The sequence below is a fragment of the Nicotiana sylvestris genome, chromosome 2, assembly GCF_000393655.2.
Source record: "Nicotiana sylvestris chromosome 2, ASM39365v2, whole genome shotgun sequence".
Classification (NCBI taxonomy): Eukaryota; Viridiplantae; Streptophyta; class Magnoliopsida; order Solanales; family Solanaceae; genus Nicotiana; species Nicotiana sylvestris.
Genome location: NC_091058.1, coordinates 20,371,437 through 20,392,986, shown reverse-complemented (window position 1 = coordinate 20,392,986; position 21,550 = coordinate 20,371,437). Strand labels below are relative to the sequence as shown.

The 21,550-nt window shown below is 39.4% G+C and overlaps 1 protein-coding gene across 3 annotated transcripts; it reads right to left on the bottom strand.

Moving 5' to 3' along the window:
• Positions 1-8,815: 8,815 nt before the first annotated feature.
• Positions 8,816-19,957, bottom strand: LOC104217250 (uncharacterized). 3 transcript variants are annotated; one of them, XM_070167760.1, is made up of 3 exons: positions 19,191-19,957; positions 16,241-17,849; positions 8,816-9,029 (listed from the first exon to the last, which is right to left on the bottom strand). In XM_070167760.1, exons 1-2 carry the CDS (start codon positions 19,509-19,511, stop codon positions 16,275-16,277), a joined length of 1,896 nt encoding a protein of 631 aa, XP_070023861.1. In that variant the 5' UTR covers positions 19,512-19,957; the 3' UTR covers positions 8,816-9,029; positions 16,241-16,274. The 3 variants fall into 3 exon arrangements, with proteins under 3 accessions (XP_070023861.1, XP_009765744.1, XP_009765745.1); XM_009767442.2 differs by lacking the exon at positions 8,816-9,029 and having other exon boundaries at positions 15,975-17,849; XM_009767443.2 differs by lacking the exon at positions 8,816-9,029 and having other exon boundaries at positions 15,975-17,849; positions 19,203-19,956.
• Positions 19,958-21,550: the final 1,593 nt, after the last annotated feature.

Here is a 21,550-nt window from a genome sequence, read left to right as displayed (position 1 = left end):
TTGGATCCCAACAAAAAGGAAAAGGATCCACAAGTATAAGACCTATGGTCTAAGGGGTGATGTGAAAACCATCAGTAAGTCCGATTTGAAACCTGAATAGTTAGCATGGGATATGAAAAGAAAATCAGTTCGGTAATGAGGAAAAATTGTATAATTACCACATGGATTATGTCTAGCATGTGTAAGAAAAACAAAGTGAGTAGAATGATCACCGAGCTTAGTTATTGATGATAAAGTGATCACAGAAAAGCTATAAAATCATGCCCAGTTATATATCACAAGGGTAGTGCCATCACATGAGACTTCAGAGTATAGACTTAGCTCACAACAATTCTATAAGTGTTTTCAGGAAGTACTTAAGAAGATAATCAAGTGTGGGAAGTATAACTCATGATCGAGGTAGATAAGACAACTCTGGTGAAAGAATTTCATCGCTTAGCCTAGCTAGGAGTTCAATTTGCATACTCCAAAGATAGTAGAGTTGTTGTCTAGAATATGACTTGTTCCCCCCTTTGTAGGCGAAGTGAAGAAGAAATAGTTGATGATCCCTACTTGTTGTAGCTGAAAGAGGGCATTCACAGTTATAAAATGATAGCTTTGGAATAAGGGGGAAATGATAGTGCTTTCAGGTACCATGACAGATTGTGTGTTCCAGACATAGATGGACTTAAAGAGGGAAGACCATGCTAGAAGCCCAGAATTTCAGTTATTCTATTTACTCAGGTACCACAAATATGTATCATGGTCTTAAGGAGATTTATTGGTGGAACGACATGAAAAAGGACATTGCAGACTTTATGGACAAGTATCTGAATTATCAGTAAGTAAAAGTTGAGCAGCAGAAAACCCAGTATTTTATCACAGAATACACATATTTTGAGTGGAGATGGTAAATATGGGCCTTATAATAGGATTATCTTGCTCATTTTGAAAGCATGATTTGTATGGCCGAAGGTGTAGATCACCAATTGGTTGGTCGAAAGTTGGTAAAAGGGAGTTGATGGGACCAAATTTGGTCTATCAGACTATAGAGAAAGTTAAGTTGATTCAAGAGCATTTGAAGATAAATCAGAGCCGCCAAAAGTCCTATTCGAATGTGCGGCATAGAGACCTAGAGTTTCAAGTTGATGATTGGCTGTTTCTGAAAGTTTTGCCTGTGAAAGGCGTTATGAGATATGAAAAGAAGGGGAAGCATAGTCCCTGCTATATTGGGTCGTATAGAATCTTGTGAAGGATCAGTCAATTAGATTATGAGTTGGAGTTACCACCAGAATTAGCGCTGGTACAACCGGTATTTCACGAGCCATGTTATAACATTCAAGTTTCCAGCACTCAAATACTCATGTCAGTTCAGTACTCAGATACTCATGCCAGTTCAGTACTCAGATACTCATGTCAGTTCAGTACTCAGATACTCATGCCAGTTCAGTACTCAGATACTCATGTCAGTTCAATACTCAGATATTAAAGTCAGTTCAATACTCAGCTACTCATGTCAATCCAATACTTAGTGTCACGACCCAATTCCCGAACCTGATCGTGATGGCGCCTCTCGTGAAGACAAGGCCAGCCAGACCAAAACAGAACATTTCTTTTAAACAGTTAAATATCATAAACAGTTCTAAACATGATATAATAGCCATAATTTGCGAAAAATAACAATGACAATACAAGAAACCATCCCGACACAGCCCAAACCGGGGTGTCACAAGCCACGAGCATCTATTAGAGTATAAATACAACTACACGGTCTGAATTATACAAAATAGGACTAATAAACAAAAGGAAGAAATGCGGTGCCGCGAACGCTGGCGGTCACCTTGCTAAACTCCGATAACTTAGCCTCTAATCGGCTCAAAACCCGCACCGGGTGTATAGATACCTGCATTTGCACACAAGGTGTAGGGAGTAAAGTGAGTACTCCAACTCAGTGAGTAATAAAGGTAAATAACAACTTAACAGTAAGAAATCACGTAAAGCAACCAACATGTTGTAGAGAGGCAGTGAAAAACCCTTTGAGAAAAATAGTGAAGCTGTGAAATCTTTAGAAATATCTTAGCTCAGTTTAAAACTCTTTTGAAAATGACTTTCTCAACAGTTACGCAAATGAATGCAAAACAAATAATGCAGATAAGCTCGGAAATCCTCCCCTCGGGCACAACACTCAATTAACAGATAATGTCAGACAATCAGATAGATATCACATGAAGTAGCACAACAACAGATAATGGCAAACAAATAAAATAAAGTAAACACATAGAATAGTACCAGCACCGCTGCGGCGTGCAACCCGATCCATATATCGCTGCGGCGTGCAGCCCGATCCATTTATCGTCGATGGCACTACTGGGGGTGTGCAGACTCCGGGAGGGTCCCCTTACGGCCCAAGCGCAATATCAAGCCATCTCGTGGCATCAAATCTAGGTCCTCAGCCTCATATAAATCAGTATCTCACTGTTGCAGCGTGTAGCCCGATCCAAGAGTATCCTCACAATACAGGCCCTCGGCCTTACTTAGTCGAAATTCACATAAGCCCATCGGGCAACAGTAAAACATGATGCTCAGCCCAAAATATTATTTAAAATACCATTTCAAGTGTTAGAGCAGGGTAAACATGGTTGAGTTTTTAAAACAGTAGAAAATAACATGACTGAGTTCAACTATATAATCAAACAGTGAGGAAATATCAAACAACAATCCCCGAAGGGTTCAAATAGCTGGCACTAGGCCCAAAGATGGCATTCAGTCCAAATAATGATGATAACAAATAGTTTTCAGTTAAATACGCGGTAAAATCATCAATTGGGACGGACCAAGTCACAATCCCCAATAGTAAAAGACCCCACGCTCGTCATCCAGCGCGTGTCTCACCTCAATACAGCACTACGATATGCAAATCCGGGTTTCAAACCCTCAAGATATCATTTACAATCATTACTCACTTCGAACCGGCAAAATCTCTAGCTCGCGACGCCTTTGCCCCTCAAATCGGCCTCCACGTGCGTCGAATCTATCCAAAATCAGAATGAATACGTCACAATATGCTAACGGAACAAAGCCCAAGTGAAAACAATCAATAAAGGGCACGATTCCCGAAATTACCAAAACCCGAGCCCCGGTCCCACATCTCGAAATTTGACAAAATTCACAAAACTAGAATCCTTATGCTCTCACGAGTCTAACCATATGAAAATTATCCAATTCTGATACCATTTGGCCCTACAAATCATCATTTTACATTTTTGAAAGGTTTCACCATTTTCTTCCCAAATTCCATTCCAAATTACGGATTAAATGATGAATTCAATTATAGATTCATGTACTCTCGCCAAATCTGAGTTAGAATCACTTACCCCGATGAATTTCTTCAAAAACCTTCAAAAAATCGCCAAAATCCGAGCTCTCTAGGTCAAAATATCAAATAAAATCCAAAACCTCGTATTTATAGAGTGTCCCTCATATTTTAGCTACCGCGGGCCACATCAAATTGACCGTGGTCCGTGCTAGCCAGTGCGGTCCGCGCAAAAACAACCACGGCCGCACAGGCCTTCCTCCACAGTGATAGTCTTTAGTATTTTAATCATAACTTTCCCTACATATATCCAAATTGAGATATCCTTATTTTTTAGAAACTAGACACGAAGAGCTACAACTTTCGTTTTTGAATCACCTCAAAATTCCTTGTAGATCAAAAGATATGAGCTTCCGAAGTAGGACCAGCGGGAAGGTTCTTCACCGCGGCCGCGCCCACTTTTGTGCGGTCCATGCGACGCCTACCGCGACCGCATCCGCTTTTGTGCGGTCCGCACAGCACTCACCGCGGGCGCACTTATTTTTGTGCGAACCGCGTGAGTGAGTTCCGGGGCCTGCAACCCCTGTGGACCTGCTACGGCTATGATTTTTGCACTAAAACATCCCGGAACCTACCCAAAACTTCAAACCAATTGTACCAACACATCCCATGACATCGTTCAAACTAGCTCAAAACTTCGGAACGCTCACAACAATATCCAATCACCAATTTAACATAGGATCCAAGCCTAAGAACTCCAAGAACTCTTAAATTATGCTTTCGCTCAAAAAGTCTATCAAATCTCGTCCGAATGACCTGAAATGTTGCACACACATCCCAAATGACACAACGAAGCTACTACAACTCTCGGAATTTCATTCCGACCTTTATATCAAAATCTCACCTATCAACCGGAAAGCGCCGAAATCTCAATTTCGCCAATCCAAGCCTAAACCTTCCACGGACTTTCAAAATGCATTCCGATCACACTCCTAATTCCCAAATCACCTAACGGAGCTAACCAAATCATAAAAATTTCAATCCGAGATCAAATACACATAAGTCAAATCTTGGTCAAACATTTCAAATTTTAAGCTTTCAATTGAGACTGTTCTTCCAAATTCATTCTGATTAACCTGAAATCCAACACCAACGATTTACATAAGTCATAATACACCACACGGGGTAAGTTATGCCCGAGAACTGGCGAGCGAAGTGCAAAAGCTCAAAACAACCGGTCGGGTCATTATATCCTCCCCCACTTAAACATAAGTTCGTCCGCGAACGTGCCCAGAGTTATTCTAAAAGCCAACCAATCGCTGAATAATCTTACCATGCATATACCCGGGGGTGATCCCACGTCACTCTATCTCATATAGGTCCGATAACACACAGTAATTGAAATTTCACAACCCAATCTAACCCATAAGCCTTAGAACCACATTTTCACTTCTGAAATCATTCACAAGATCAGAATCTCATATCTATATTCAGAATAAGCCCGAACAAGCTGTAATTACCCATACTTGCAATCTCAGATGCAATCATTTGATATACCACATGACTTAAACACTCGTAATGATAACTTCTAATTACAGCAGCTGCCCACAGCACCCGAATACCAATAGAAAAACTCTTATCAACTAAAGCCTCACCCCAACACTTTCATATACGGCCAATGATCACAAAAAAACGTCGTAAGCCATAACCATTTTCCCAGATCAACCATTTATGAAGCCGCTTCCCTTTTTGGCTAATACCACAGCAATTTCCGAACCGAACCTCAATATTATCCTTCCAACAAGCTGAAATCAAATCCGTTCGTATTCATTAATGATCCCGGCAATATTCCCTAGTCCAACACACCACTCTGGTAACATGACACGTCAATAGAGGCCTAAGACACGACTTGCATAATACGCGCACCAATAAGCAACGGTCCAAACCTACTCAAATCATGAAAATGACTTAAATGAAAGAGTTGTACCTCAAGCTCACCAGATCCACCACAACACAAGGCTGAGGACCCATCTCACATCATCGAAATAGAACACATGAATCTAACCCAAAGGATTATGCCTCCACGGAATCTTCGTTGCAATGCACGATTCTATCCAACCACTGTTCCACATGGAACACCTCAAGCCATTTGCTCGAAATCTACAATCACGGACAATTTGACAGTGAAACAAATATTATATACCACTCAAACCCGATAGGACATAACCGATACGCCATTCGCCGAGCAACACCCAATTACTTTTCCCCGTTCGACTTCCACTATGAACCCCAATAGAACCGCACCATATGTGCCCATAACCCAAAAATCATAACGTCTCCCAATACAGGAAGGCAACTCATAGATCTCCCAGATCACTAGTAAGCTCAATAACGGTTGCATCAACCTGTCCCTCAACAATACAGTTTGGGGCCAACTAAGCCGACTCCGTTAGAACACGCATCCACATTGGCCTGCCAACGAACTCCTTATCAAGGAAGCCTGAAGCTGCTCCTTCCACTACTATAACTCCTGCCGGAGCCATACGATACAGTTCCCGGCACCAAGGCAATACCGAAATCAACGACCCTGCCCGGCGACATGCTCGGCCACAAGAAACACATCCGGAGAGTCCCTCAACACCGGAACTGAATTAGTGGTAGAATCCTCTGCACTGACATCCATCACGAAAGCTCAATTAAGAAAGGCAACCCTTCCCAGCCGTCTGCTGGGTCCTTGAAATATAAACCACTCTACTATAACATAAACCGACGCACCTCACCACCCAACCCGTGGCATTTCCGGCATAGCCCCAAGCGCAATAGTATGGAATAACCCAACACGGAGACAACCAGTCTAAACCCCAACATCACATCCAAAATCTAATATGCCAAGAAAAGAAAGATCCACTCGGGCCTCCAAATCCAGGTAATCACTAAATAGTTCCGATACACACGACTCACAATTACAACATAGATAAATGTGAGAACTTCTCTGACTCCAATCCATATGGCACATAACTCAACAAACCTGATCCCAATTCCATCGTACGAATTCATACCACACCTCAAATACTCAATCATTCCACGAGAGATACTTTGAAATTCCTTGATGCCACCAAGCAAACTCGAATACCCATAATCGATCCAAAAAGAAGGAGCCGCAATACTACCGAAGTACCATTAGCTTAATCACATTGCCTTTCCTGAAACATATACCCTCGTTAAATCACTCCAATTAGCAATATCACTTCCTTAATCATCTGAAGATCATCCCCCTAATCATCTGAAGCTAATTTCTCTAATAATCCGAAACTGCCCGTGCTTCCTAAGAATTTTATGGCCTTCCGTTCAGAACTGCACTGTAACCTTACACACGCGATTCTCAATCCTTCACAACATACCACACAGCCTGTACCATCCTAGGATAACCATGAGAACTTCATATCCCTTCCGAATCACAAGCAGCTATGCATTCCACTAACCAAGAACTCCCCATTGATTCCATCTAGAAGAGAACCACTATACATCCCATGCTTCTTACGCCAATAGGAAAAATATACCTCTCTAACTGTGGTGGAAACCATCAAGAACTCTCTGAGTTCCCTTTGCACAAATCAGACATGTTAGGACCGAATCCTTCTAACTCAACCAAGCTAAGCAAGACATCAAAACCTAAGAGCATAGCCGCAAAATACCTAAAAGAACTTATTACCTCGAACACACACCAGGAATTAATCATATCCTTACCATACCGATTCGGTCTACTATAAAGCTACCCCATCTATCTAAATTTCCTTCTAATTCATATTCAACTTGATATTCTTTCTTAATTATTCCCAAAAGCACTACATCCGAAATACTTCGCTCTGAAGAACTTCCTGCGGATCTAAATCCGTTATCTCCTAATATTAATACATAGAATCCCACAATTAATATAGAAAACACCACAAGTCTTGACGTCTTCCAAGGAAACTCAGTTTCTATCCATAAGTACAACTTGAAAGCCTCCAATTATTGCATGAAAATTTTTGAACACAATAGGACCATTCTCTAGAGGCATCCACTCTACTCAAACCGCAGTTAGATTGATTAAATGAACCGAACAATCTGTGCTTCATTAGCACTCTGACACTGCAGAATGTGACCTCATTTCAATATAACCAAGCAACATCCTGCCCCATGCACCGAGCATTCCTTACCAACCACAACTCAAGTCATTCCCCGATTCTCGTATACCCATAAGGCATAACATAACCTTTATTAAACTTTCCTTTACTCGAGCCATAACTGATTCGCAATTACGCCTCAAACTGGAACCATTAGAGCACATAACCATGCAATCAACTATTCAATAGCGGACTCCCCCCACTTGGCTCAAAGCCATAGATCGAAACACGCACCACAACTTATAACGCATATACTTTATTGTTTCCATAATACCATAGTGAGATTAGACTCAGTCCTTCATAAGCTCTTGAAACACTGACCATCGGGTACTTTAACTCTATGCAAATCTCGCATTCACTCTCGTAGTAGTTAAACCCACTCTATTAAGTGACCCAAATTTAAATTTCAACACATATGTTTCACTTGGGAATGAGATCTTCTAACAGACAACATAAGGATCACACAATCTCAAAACACCACAGGAGACAACCCGCCTGCTTCGCCTTAATATAACATTTCTGTATACCTTCCGCCGTCATACACATTACACAGTTACTTAATCTTCCTGAGTCTGAACTCATACCGCAACATGAAATTTACTTCACTCCAACTAGGAGACATGAAAAGATTCTTCACGCGCCCATAACTCGGGGCTACACATCCAATTACAATGGAAATCAAACACTTAATGGCTCATCTATCATCTAGCAGACCTTCCTCTCCACTTCCGAGTCATATAGATACATCTCGCAGTACTAACATACTCATCACATAGCTACCCAGCCGTCATTCACACCAATAGGGGCAATACCGAATGTATAAGTTCAAAATACTTGCTCACACAATCAGCACCTCGGTGCTCAAGCCATAGGTAGAGATCTGGCCTCAAGTCCTCCAGACTGGCCCAATATCAACTCACAGAGATTGCATCTCACCCCTCGATCGGGGGATCACAAGCCATCAAGGCACATCTGATACTGAGTGCTCATGCGCACATGCAAACGCGTGGAAGGAATTTCAAGAGTTACTTTTCAAGTTGAATCAAGGACGCATGATAAGAATTCAAGAATGTGAAGTTTTCCTAAAGGTTCTGCAACCTCTCGAGGATAAATGCAGACGTCTCCGTACCGATCCACGAGACTCTACTAAACCCGCTCATGACTCGTGAGACCAATGTAACCTAGGCTCTGATACCAACTTGTCACGACCCAATTCCCGAACCCGGTCGTGATGGCGCCTCTCGTGAAGACAAGGCCAGCCAGACCAAAACGGAACATTTCTTTTAAATAGTTAAATATCATAAACAGTTCTAAACATGATATAATAGCCATAATTTGCGAAAAATAATGATGACAATAGAAGAAACCATCCCGACACAGCCCAAACCGGGGTGTCACAAGCCACGAGCATCTATTAGAGTATAAATACAACTACACGGTCTGAATTATACAAAATAGGACTGATAAACAAAAGGAAGAAATGCGGTGCCGCGAACGCTGGCGGTCACCTTGCTAAACTCCGATAACTTAGCCTCTGATCGGCTCAAAACCCGCACCGGGTGTATAGATACCTGCATTTGCACACAAGGTGTAGGGAGTAAAGTGAGTACTCCAACTCAGTGAGTAATAAAGGTAAATAACAACTGAGCAGTAAGAAATTACGTAAAGCAACCAACATGTTGTAGAGAGGCAGTGGAAAACCCTTTGAGAAAAAAAGTGAAGATGTGAAATCTTTAGAAATATCTTAGCTCAGTTTAAAACTCTTTTGAAAATGACTTTCTCAACAGTTACGCAAATGAATGCAAAACAAATAATGCAGATAAGCACGGAAATCTGCCCCTCGGGCGCAACACTCAATTAACAAATAATGCCAGACAATCAGATAGATATCACATGAAGTAGCACAACAACAGATAATGGTAGACATATGAAATAAAGTAAACACATAAAATAGTACCAACATCGCTGCGGCGTGCAACCCGTTCCATTTATCGTTGATGGCGCTCACTGGGGGTGTGCAGACTCCGGGAGGGGCCCCTTACGGCCCAAGCGCAAAATCAAGCCATCTCGTGGCATCAAATCTAGGCCCTCGGCCTCATATAAATCAGTATTTCACTGCTGCGGCGTGCAGCCCGATCCAAGAGTATCCTCACAATACAGGCCCTCGGCCTTACTCAGTAGAAATTCACATAAGCCCCTCGGGCAAAAGTAAAACATGATACTCAGCCCAAAATATTATTTAAAATACCATTTCAAGTGTTAGAGCAGGGTAAACATGGCTGAGTTTTGAAAACAGTAGAAAATAACATGACTGAGTTCAACTATATAATCAAACAGTGAGGAAATATCAAACAACAATCCCCGAAGGGTTCAAATAGCTGGCGCTAGGCCCAAAGAAGGCATTCAGCCCAAATAATGATGATAACAATTAGTTTTCAGTTAAATACGCGGTAAAATCATCAATCGGGACGGACAAAGTCACAATCCCCAATAGTAAAAGAGCCCACGCTCGTCATCCAGCGCGTGTCTCACCTCAATACAGCACTACGATGTGCAAATCCGGGGTTCCAAACCCACAAGATATCATTTACAATCATTACTCACCTCGAACCGGCAAAATCTCTAGCTCGCGACGCCTTTGCCCCTCAAATCGGCCTCCACGTGCGTCGAATCTATCCAAAATCAGAACGAATACATCATAATATGCTAAGGGAACAAAGCCCAAGCGAAAAAAATCAATAAAGGGCACGATTCTTGAAATTACCAAAACCCGAGCCCCGGGCCCACGTCTCGAAATTTGACAAAATTCACAAAACTAGAATCCTTATGCTCTCACGAGCTCTTCACAAAACTATTTGACCCTTCAAATCACCATTTTACATTTTTGAAAGGTTTCACCATTTTCTTCCCAAATTCCATTCCAAATCAAGGATTAAATGATGAATTCAATGATAGATTCATGTACTCTAGCCAAATCTGAGTTAGAATCACTTACCCTGATGAATTTCTTCAAAAACCTTCGAAAAATCGCCAAAATCCGAGCTCTCTAGGTCAAAATATCAAATAAAACCCAAAACCTCGTATTTATAGAGTGTCCCTCAGATTTCAGCCACCGCGGGCCGCATCAAATCGACCGCGGTCCGCGCAAAAACAACCGCGGCCGCACAGGCCTTCCTCTGCAGTGACATGCTTTAGTATTTTGACCATAACTTATGCTACATATGTCCAAATTGAGATGTCTTTACCTTTCTAGACACTAGATACGAAGAGCTACAACTTTCGTTTTTGAATCACCTCAACATTCCTTGTAGATCAAAAGATATGAGCTTCCGAAGTAGGGCCAGCGGGAAGGTTCTTCACCGCGGCCCCGCCACTTTTGTGCGGTTCACGCGACGCCTACCGCGACCACGTCTGCTTTTGTGCGGTCCGCACATCACTCACCGCGGGCACACTTATTTTTGTGCGAACCGCGTGAGTGAGTTCCGGGGCCTGCAACCCATGTGGACCTGCTATGGCTATGAGTTTTGCACTAAAACATCCCGGAACCTACCCGGAACACCCGGAATTTCAAACCAATTGTACCAACACATCCCATGACATCGTTCAAACTTGCTCAAAACTTCAAAACGCTCAAAACAACATCCAATCACCAATTTAATATAGGATCCAAGCCTAAGAACTCCAAGAACTCTTAAATTATGCTTTCGCTCAAAAAGTCTATCAAATCTCGTCCGAATGACCTGAAATTTTGCGCACACATCTCAAATGACACAACGAAGCTACTGCAACTCTCGGAATTTCATTCCGACCTTTATATCAAAATCTCACCTATCAACCGGAAAGAGCTGAAATCTCAATTTCGCCAATCCAAGCCTAAACCATCCACGGACTTCCAAAATGCATTTCGATCACACTCCTAAGTCCTAAATCACCTAACGGAGCTAACCAAATCATAAAAATTTCAATCTGAGATCAAATATACATAAGTCAAATCTTGGTCAAACCTTTCAAATTTTAAGCTTTCAACTGAGATTGTTCTTCGAAATTCATTTTGATTAACCTGAAACCCAACACCAACGAATTACATAAGTCATAATACACCACACGGGGTAAGTCATGCCCGAGAACTGGCGAGCGAAGTGCAAAAGCTCAAAATGACCGGTCGGGTCGTTACATCTAGATATTCATACCAGCTTAGTACTCAGATATTGATGTTATTTCAATACTCAAATATTCATGCAAGTTTAATATTCATATATCCATGTTAGTTCAGTATTCATGTATCCATGGCAGACCAATATCCAGTTAATGCAATAGTCATTCAGTTTAGTATCTCAACAGTTCAATAATCAAGAATTCATTCAATTTAGTATGCAAGTCTTAATGAAAGTTCATGTTTCTACCAGACCCGTTTAAGGTCCAAAGTTAGCAGAAGTTGCAGTTAGGACCTTCATTCGAGGACGAATGATTCCAAGGGGGACATAATGTAACACCCCGTAAAAATTTGGCATAGGTATGAATGACATAAAGGAGTAGTAAGGATATATTTTTATCATGTGAAGTCCTATCGGGATGATTATGGGTGAAAATAGTTATTTCAAAATCAAGATGGAAAGTGAGATGCATAAGATTTGACAAAATCGACTAAGTTTGCAGAAGGTTTGTATTCCAGCAGGTGTTAGTGAAAATGTGTAAGGAAATTGGGAAAACTCAAAGCATGAAAGTTATAGGCCTTTGAAATAGCTTTCCAACTATATATTGTGAAGTCCAAATGGAGCTCAGTGCAAAAGGTTATGCCCGTTTTACAGAGAGGTGCGCAACCATCGTGGTCCTGCCGCATTTTACCGCGGCCGCGGTAGCTAGGCAGTGTCTCAGCAATTTACCACGGTTACGCCAACCGGGACGCGGTGGACAACTTGGGGGGGTCATGTTTAGCCCTATTTCATCCCCCACAGTCCCAAAACATAAAAACTTGCTCTACAAAGGAAAACTCTCAAAAACCTAACTCCTCAAGAGTCCCTCCACCATCAAAGGTAAGTTGTAATGGTGATTCTAAGTTAATTTTAATTTCCCAACATCTTATTAACATGGGTAAACCCTCCATATCATTAGATATTCAATTTGAGACACCATTTTTGAGAGGAGAAACCCTAGAACTCGAATTCAAGAAGATTGAACGTCAAAAAGGTAATATCTTCACCCTCTAGTTGATTCTATCATTGAATTAATGATTATAGACTCTACTTCATGAGATATGAGTTGATGGGTTTGATAGAAAAGCATGAACGATGATAGGTTTGGGTTGTTGATAGGTTATTATTGGTTATGGGTGTTGATTACCTTATAGGTGATAAAGAATAATGTTGTTTATAACCATTTGAGACTTTAGAATTTATCTAAGAGCAAGAGAATGGGTTATTGAATGTAGAAACACCATTAATAAGGGTCATGAAGCTTTATGCCATCTAGTGTTTGATAAAATGCCTAAGTGACCAAAACATGACTATTGTTGCTAATTTGGAATCCCTTTGACTTGTATTGATATGGATTAAAGTTGAAAGGGTTGGCGAATGTTGTATTATGCTCAAGAGCAGGAAGTTAAGGTATGTGAGGCAAACTCTCTATGTTTGGCAATTTTAATGATTCTCCCTACTATACGTTTCTTTTACGACGTATCAATTGCCTCAGAAATATAGTTAAGCCTAGTTCCTTGAATAGTTGTCGGACTTCTATTCTCTAGCTTCATAACTCGTTCATGATTTTCATTCTGAACGTTGTGAGCTCAGTTCGTATTCAATATAGACTTGGGCTTGATTTCCCTAAGTCTTAGTATAGCTTACTCAGCATGTCAGAAACAGTTGAAGTTTCAGTGTTCACAACCAGTTCAAGAATACATGTCTCATTCTATTCCTATTCAGTATTCCAGTATTATGTAACTCAGTATGATTCAATATAATGTAACTCAGTGTGATCCAGTATTCCAGTATCATGTAACTCAGCGTGATTCAATATTTCACTATTATGTATTGCAGTATGATTCTCAGTTCCTGATTTTAAATCCTGAATTTGAACACCTATATTTGGGCCTGAGGCCGCAGTTTATGCTTTATGTATTTTGGACCTGAGGTCGCAGTTATGCATACGTAAATTTGGGCCCGAGGCCGCAGTTTGTGCGGCCTCGGGCCCAAATTTACGTATACATAACTACGACCTCAGGTCCAAAATACATAAAGCATAAACTGCGGCCTCAGGCCCAAATACACACCACACACACACACACACACACACACACACACACACACACACACATATATATATATATATATATATAGCCTGAGGCCGCAGTTTAATATTCAGATAAACAGGTTGTTCATCATTCAGAAGAGGAGTATTCATATCCTTACTTCCTTTCAGTTCAATTATTAGTTACCGTTCAGTTATCAGCTATCATATCAGTTATCAATTATCAGTTCAGTTATCAGTTATCATTTCAGTTTCAGTTTGAATAGTTATCATTTCAGTTATCAATTATAAATTCTCAATTATCAACTTAGTTTCAGTTTCAGCATTTATAATTCTTTCTTTCAGTTGCTTTACATACCAGTACAATTCAAATGTACTGACGTCTCTTTTGCCCGGGGCCTGCATCTCACGATGCAGGTAATTATTTACAGGTTGATGATTCAGTGCGCTAGGATTCTCGTACCAGCTATTTGGTGATCCCCAGTTCTTTCGGGGCATTATGATTACTACAGTCTTCAGTATTCACATACAGTCAGTGTTTTCAGTACTCAAATAGAGGCTTCATAGACTAGAGTAATAGTTAGACAGAGTCTTAGACTTTTCATATTGAGCTATGTTGGCTACAAATATGTTTCAGAATTGTAGTAGTATTTCCGCACTTTTATTTATATCATCCAGACTTTAAGTATATCAGCATGTGTTAGTTTATCTTCTGCATTCAGTATGTTATGATACCACATGTTATGATACCACATTTACGTCCAGGCCCAGGTTCGGGCGTGACAATTCGTACCTTCATTTAATCTCGGCGATACTTCATACTACTAGTTAGAGTTGGGATAAAATTATATTTTGTACTACCTCCATTTCGTTTTACATGACGATGACGACAATTGATAGGGGAAAAATACATCAAAATTTAATAGTTGAATGGTTTGATGTTTTTGATTATTCTTAGAAATTTTCATAACTTGTGATCAATTAATTATTTATATAATTATATATTAGATATACTAATACCCTATCCGTTCCTCTGAGTATCTTGATTTATATACAGAAATGGGCCAAATATTATACTGGAGTTCCAGTATAAAACATGCGGAAAGTTCCAGCATAATATACTGGAACTTTCCGCGTGTTGGAGTTCCGGTATAATATGTTGGAAGTTCATACACAGGTGCACCGATCTCCAGTATATTATGCCGGAACTTTCCGTGTTGCAGCAAAATAGTGGTTATTTTTTAATGACTTTGAAATGCTGGCTATTTTGGTATGACCAGTCCGAAAACTGGCTAGCCCGTGCTATTTTTACCATGTTCTTATCTTCAAGTGTGTTAGTTCTTCCTTCTAAAGGGTTATATGCTCTTTTGTCCTGGAAGTGGTTCTGTTATGTTCCCTACTTCTATTTGCCTATGTATATTTGATGGGAATTTGTTGTTTGTGGAGCCTGGAGGATGAAAGACTAAAGCAAACTGTGGAACAACAGCCAGCCTAAACAGAAAACTTAAAGGACAAAGAAAGGAGACCCTACATTATATTTTGGGATTGGCTGAGGCAAAAATCTCTTTTGTGAAAATACTCATCCAATTCCAACAATCTATCATGTGCTTGTGAAAAACACTCATCCAAATTCCATGAGTTGTTTATTATATTGGTGGAAAGGGCAGATCCTATGGAAGACATCAAAACTCATTCTTCTCAGTCTCACTATTAATCTGAACAAAGATGTACAAAAACGCCACCGAACCGAAGCTTGTGTGGAACCTTTTAACCTGGAGAGCTAGATTGTGAATGATGCTAAATTCAAGAAATCTGAGACATGAAAGCTTGGGGCATAGGTGTCCCCCAGAATGATACATACAAAAGCCAAGAAAAAGTAAAGACAATCACCATTCAGCCACACATCATTCTGCTGCTGAATAATTTCAGCAGTCCACTGAAGAAATTAGTAGTAACCTTGTAGGGACAAAATCCAAGGTGCATGACTTCACCTCAAAATTTTGAGATTTCCCATTTTCCTTTCATGAGGCCAATCAATATACTTAAAATTAAGTGATTAAATCTTTGACGAAGAAACCATCACTTCCATTAGTAAAGTGCCAACTGTAAGCGAGTTCTTTTAAGAAAGTAACAACCATTATTAAAGGCATTAATAAAATGTTAGTCTAAGGAAGGGTGGGAGCAAGATCTTGAGGAAAGAATAAGTTTAACCTCTAAGAAGCATGCATAGATAGGAATGATTCTGGTTCTACGTTGACTTTACAGACAAACTATACAACTAAGCACTTTGGTTCATGAATGATAGGATTAAAATGCCATATTTTACGTTATGGAAGATGGCATGTACAAGATGAAAATAACATATATAACTTTGGGTGTATACATTTTGATGATATGTGGAAGTTCATTGAAAAAATGAACCTCATCGAAATCCTTAAGAGGCAGCTAAGAAGAGACAAAATTGTTACAGCTGCACTCTACCGCTAAAGTGAATCCAACTACTAGTTCATGATATTCATGAAATAATTTGTAGAATTACCTCAGTAAAGCAGCAAACTGAAGCCATCCTCCACCTAATTCATGTGTTTAAGTACATTGCACAATTGCGATTTTTGGCTTTCAAATTTTGCATCCAAAATCTTGGACTTCAAACCATACTTTGGGATTCCCCGAGGCCATTCAATACAACCTTTCATAGCTCGAGCGATGTGTGGATTTCTTGGGCCTCCTGAGCAGCAATGATTTTCAAAATCTTGGTATGCTAGTGGCCTTTCAGCTGGTACATTCTCTGAAGAAATAACATCCACATTAGATGTTGATCCATTTGAAAGTCCTCCACTCTCATCGAGTGAGATTGTCTTGCAGAATTCATCAAATGACAATGGGGATCTCCAAAACTTGCGAAAAGAGGATCCTTTCTTCTTTGATTGCTTTGGAAGTACCGAGGAGATTTCACTGGTCTCAAAATGCAGAGAACCCGATTGACCGGTGTTTTTCTCATGATTCACTTTGCCAGTAAAATGATATCTGCCCCCTTCAATACCATTGACGGAATGCTTAGTTTCACCAGAAGTGTAACTTGAAAACTGATCTTCGACGTGGGTCACTGTACTCCTCCCACTTACATCTTTGCAACTCTCACCATGATCAAGAAAGCCATTCAAACACTCACTGCTGGTGTTTGTAGCACATCTTTTACTCTCGGTACAAACAATTTGGACTGCAGAGGAATGGCTAGGAGTGCTATAATCAGTGCACTGATTAGTTCCCAATTCTTTAGCTTCAAAGATAATATTATCCTCTTTAGTTGTATATATGTCATTTGATATTGGAGAGCCAGAAGAGAACTCATTTATTTCTTGGATGTTCAATGAGTCAACAACCTGCTTGACCACCTGCGCTTCACTTAAGCTAGTCACATCCACAGTTACATTGCTAGATCTCAAAAAGCTCTGAAGTTCTGATATAAGATTACTCATCAGGCGATATTTTTCTTCTAAAAGTAGTTTCGCATCAATCAGCTTCATTTGAACCCGTTCTTCACGCCAAACCTCAGCCAATTGCAGCATTTTTCTTTCTTCTTCCACTTCCTCGCCAAGCCTGGCATTTTCGCTCTTCAAAGCTTCAATTTCAGTTTTGTCTTCTTCAATCTCCTTGACTAGCTCGTTGCACACATCCTCCAGTAATTCTCTGGATTTTCTTTCTTTCTCATAATTGTGCATATAGTGTCTGGACGATACCTTTAAATCAGCTACATCAACCAGCATTTTGGAATTAACAACATCCAGTCGTTTACAATTACTTCTTTCTCTTCTTAAATCATCTTTTAAGCCATCAATTACAGAATGCATCTTCCGCTGTTCTCTTCTCATCCATGAGATTCTTTCTTCTTCCAGCTTCCTCACTAAGTGTTTGTATTTCTTTTTTAGGCGTCCCCTCTTAGCTTCTAGCTCTTGAATGCAATTCTGCGCTCTTATTAGTTCAACTTGTAAAGCAGAAGCAACTGAGGTCGTAGCAGTATGTTGACTTTTATAAAGCTTTACAAGGCTGTTGGAATGTTTAACTTCTCTGGACATTTTTAAGTGGCCAGGATACCACCTTGTAGCTCCCTCCGTCGCGGATCTAGTGATTGGTATCCAAGAATGGAGCTAGCGATAATAAAAGCGATCATGAAATTTGTCAGGAAGTCTGGATATTAATTAAAATGAAACTTCCAGTTGCATATCTAGTAGATTAAAATAGAAGTAAGAGAGAAAGAAACAGCGAACAAACTAAAAACAGGAATCAAAGTGATGGAATGATGTATACAATGAAAATGAAAAGAAGGATAAAGCAGGCAAGTTAAACCATATCCGTGTTACAGAAAATTTGTGCAATGAACTGCAGCATGACTAAAGCAAAATATACGGGCATTCTGGGCGTGTGCAGCTGGTACAAACAATATATACGTCAAGAAAGGTGGTAGACCATATTAGATGTTTGTATTTCAGTTTTGGCTTCCTTGCGAGATTAAGGAAACAAATATTTCATTGTTTGTAGGTCCATTGTAATATTGTTACAAAGCTTGAGGTTTTCTCATTACATCATACTGGTTAGGATCTCTTACCTTCCCTCCTGTTCCACTTTACAGTTACGCACTTTAGTTTATAACCATAATTATACTCCACAGCTCCCTCAGATTAACTCTCATAATTACCAGATGTCCAGATCAGTATACTAAAACATATCTTTCTCTTGTGAAATTGCATCAGGCAACAAGCTGACCATGATGGAAATGAGCCAAAACTATTTGAACCATTGAATTGAATTGGGGAATGAGTCAAAATAGATACAACTTGTATCTATTTTTGACTGGAAAATTTATAGAATCATTTTATCTTGAATCAACCAAGTATGGAGCTTTTTTGTCATAAATAAAGCATTGAAAAGGTTTGTGGATGATAGATGCAGAGAATGTAGACTAAAGAGGAACCTAATCCATCATCCAACAGTAAAATCCAGAAATAATTCATCACTAAAGAGCAGCCCGATGCACTAAGTTACCGTTATGTTCAGGATCCAGGGAAGGGCCGGACTATAAGGATTTATTGTACGCAGTCTTACCCTAGATTTCTACAAGATATTATTTTCACGACTCGAACCCGTGACCTCTTGGTCGCAAGACAACAATTTTAACAATTACGCTAAGGCTCTCCTTAAGAAATAATTCATCACTCATGAACATAAATTATACTCCCTCCGCCTAAAATGTTAGATACTGATTCTCCTATTTTTTATGTAAGGATCAACTTTAAAAAACCATACACAATCTAACATGCCATCTAGAGAGCAGAGCACATTTAAGTTTTATTTACTTTATGCTAGGCTATTTAATCAAATTCCCTAAACCAATTAAGTAGCAAAAAGAAACAAAAGTTTACAAACGACAAACTAAGAAAAAAATGAAAACTTTTTTGGAAACAACAACATAACGCATAATTCCAACACACCTGAAAACCTACCGGATGAATCAAACCATACTGCCGCTTCACACCACCGCCGCCCCCAGCGGTGAACTCCGCCGCCAAATGCCACAGACCAGCGGCGAGCTTCCTAGCAGAGACACCTACCTTTGCCTCATCTTTTTCCTTAAACTTGCTTAGCAAGAATCGATTGGGTGAAACACTTCCACCTTTTATCCTCCTCCGACCTCCCGCCACCGGAGGTCTTGTTTTCTTCCGGCGATGGTGCAACTTCTGATGATCAGTAGTCAGCTGATACTCAATTGAACTAGCAGAATTTGACTTGTAAGTCCCATCTTTAATCTTCATTTTTCTTAACAAGAAAACTTTATTCCAATTTGCAGTTTGTACTCACATGAAGCTCAAAGTTGATCAAACATATGGAGTACTAAATAGTTAGTATATCATTACATGTACACTTTGAATTCGAACTATATATGTACATATAATTAAAAAAATATTTTAAACTTTAAAGCAAGTAGGTATGAAGAATTAATTTGTGTATATATTTATTATATTTGCATTATGAATTAGCTTAGAAAGTTTGAAACAGGGAAAGGAGAAAACAAAGGCGGGTCTTAAAGGTTGGTGGGGTTGTCGGACTTTGTGTGCATGAGTCGGTCGACAGAAATTTTTATAAAAGATTTTCTTTTTACATATGACTGTACATTTCAGTATGTGATTTTTTGTTTTGGTCTCTAGGCCAACCCCACAAGGTTTAAATTTTTTCTTCTCAACATTTTATGCACGTATAGTTGTTTTCAAATGTCTAATTAAGTGCCTCCAAAGAAACTTTATTGCCATCTCCCTGATCAAGAAATTTTATTCTTTTTTAAACATTTGAATACTCAAAAACAAGCTGATATTAAAACTTTATTTTCTAAGAGGCCAATTTAATTTGAGTTGACAATGGAGTAATTGCAAATTATGCACATAAAAAAAGAATATATAGGTGTCGGACACTATGCTAGTGATTGACAAGGCATAATGCATCATTATAATAAGTCCAATAAAGGATGGAAACGAACAAAAAATACAAGGTCCACCACCTTGGCTAGATACATTCAGCTTGCTTCTATATTTGGCTAGTCATCCATGACTTGTTAGCTTCTATTTAGATGTAATATACAGTTTTTATCCCCAACTTATTCAAAGATAACATCATCAATGAAATTTGCATATTGTTCATTTCTATTAGTGAGTTATCTTTGTGTGACTTATAGGTCATGTGTTCGAGCCGTGTTATTTGAGTAGGTTTTCTATATTATACTTTCTTAGGGTCTAATCCTTCTCCAGACCCTGGATAAACGAGGAATGTTTCGTGCATTAGACTGTCTTTTTATATGTTAATTACCTCTCTTGTATCTGTTTCGATCTCAGTTAATATATAGAAAGAGACTTTCGACCCCCCCCCCCCAAAAAAAAAAAAGAGTAAGTGACCAGGCTACCAACTCCCAATTTGGAGCTCATTAGTTTCTGCAAATATGTTTAGTTGTGCAGGGAATACTTATAGATATTAATCCAAAAACGCATTCCTCACTGCTATTTCAACAATCATTTAAAAAAAAAAAAATTGATTGTCTAAGTTAAATGAGAAAAGGGGGACAAATTCCTGTTTGTGCTAATTATCGTCACTAAATTTTAATCATCTGCACCAACATACATCATGCTTTTAGCTAAACGCTTATGATTTCATTTGTTTAAGCTTGTTTGGAAACAAAATGATTATCCATAATATCCTTTTTCCTTTGCCTAGAATGAGGATGAGAAGAGCATTTAGTTTCATATTGTATATTATTAATCTTGAGAAAATCAATTTTTTCCCTACAATTGATGTCCAATTCAGCTCATGAAATGATAAAACTATAACTTTTGAACCGTCCAACTCGGTCGAAATGACGGGTCAATTTGAGTACAGCCCTGCGTAACCCATCTAAAAATTTGAGTATATTACTATATTTTGAGCATATATATGTGACCCCAATTGACCCATACAAAGAAACTTCTTGAAACATAGTTATTGTTGAGCTATATCCGGCTATTTCTGGGCTATGCTATTTTGGGAGCTCCTTATAGCTTTTCCTAATCTTTGAGTTTGGGCCCTATTTGGGAAGCATGTGCTTAGATATTCTGAAAATAATCCCTTTAACGAGGCCTCATTCTATTAGTCCAGTATGCTCTATTAAGTCTTTATCGTTTCTCACATTATTCCTTTAAGATGTTCACTTGTTTTAGTGGAAGGAGAAGACGGGATGAATTACGGCTGGAATTACTGGTCGAGGTGGTTGTTACGGTGTATTAGATCAATCCCTTCTATATTGTATTCCGTATATATTTAGTCGGTATAG

Bases quoted from the DNA above. Each gene is read 5' to 3' on its own strand.
- LOC104217250 (XM_070167760.1), bottom strand. From the start codon at position 19,511: ATGAAGATTAAAGATGGGACTTACAAGTCAAATTCTGCTAGTTCAATT. The intron at 17,850-19,190 runs GTGTGTTGGAAT...TATTATCGCTAG, and splicing joins TTCATCCGGTAGGTTTTCAG to CTCCATTCTTGGATACCAAT.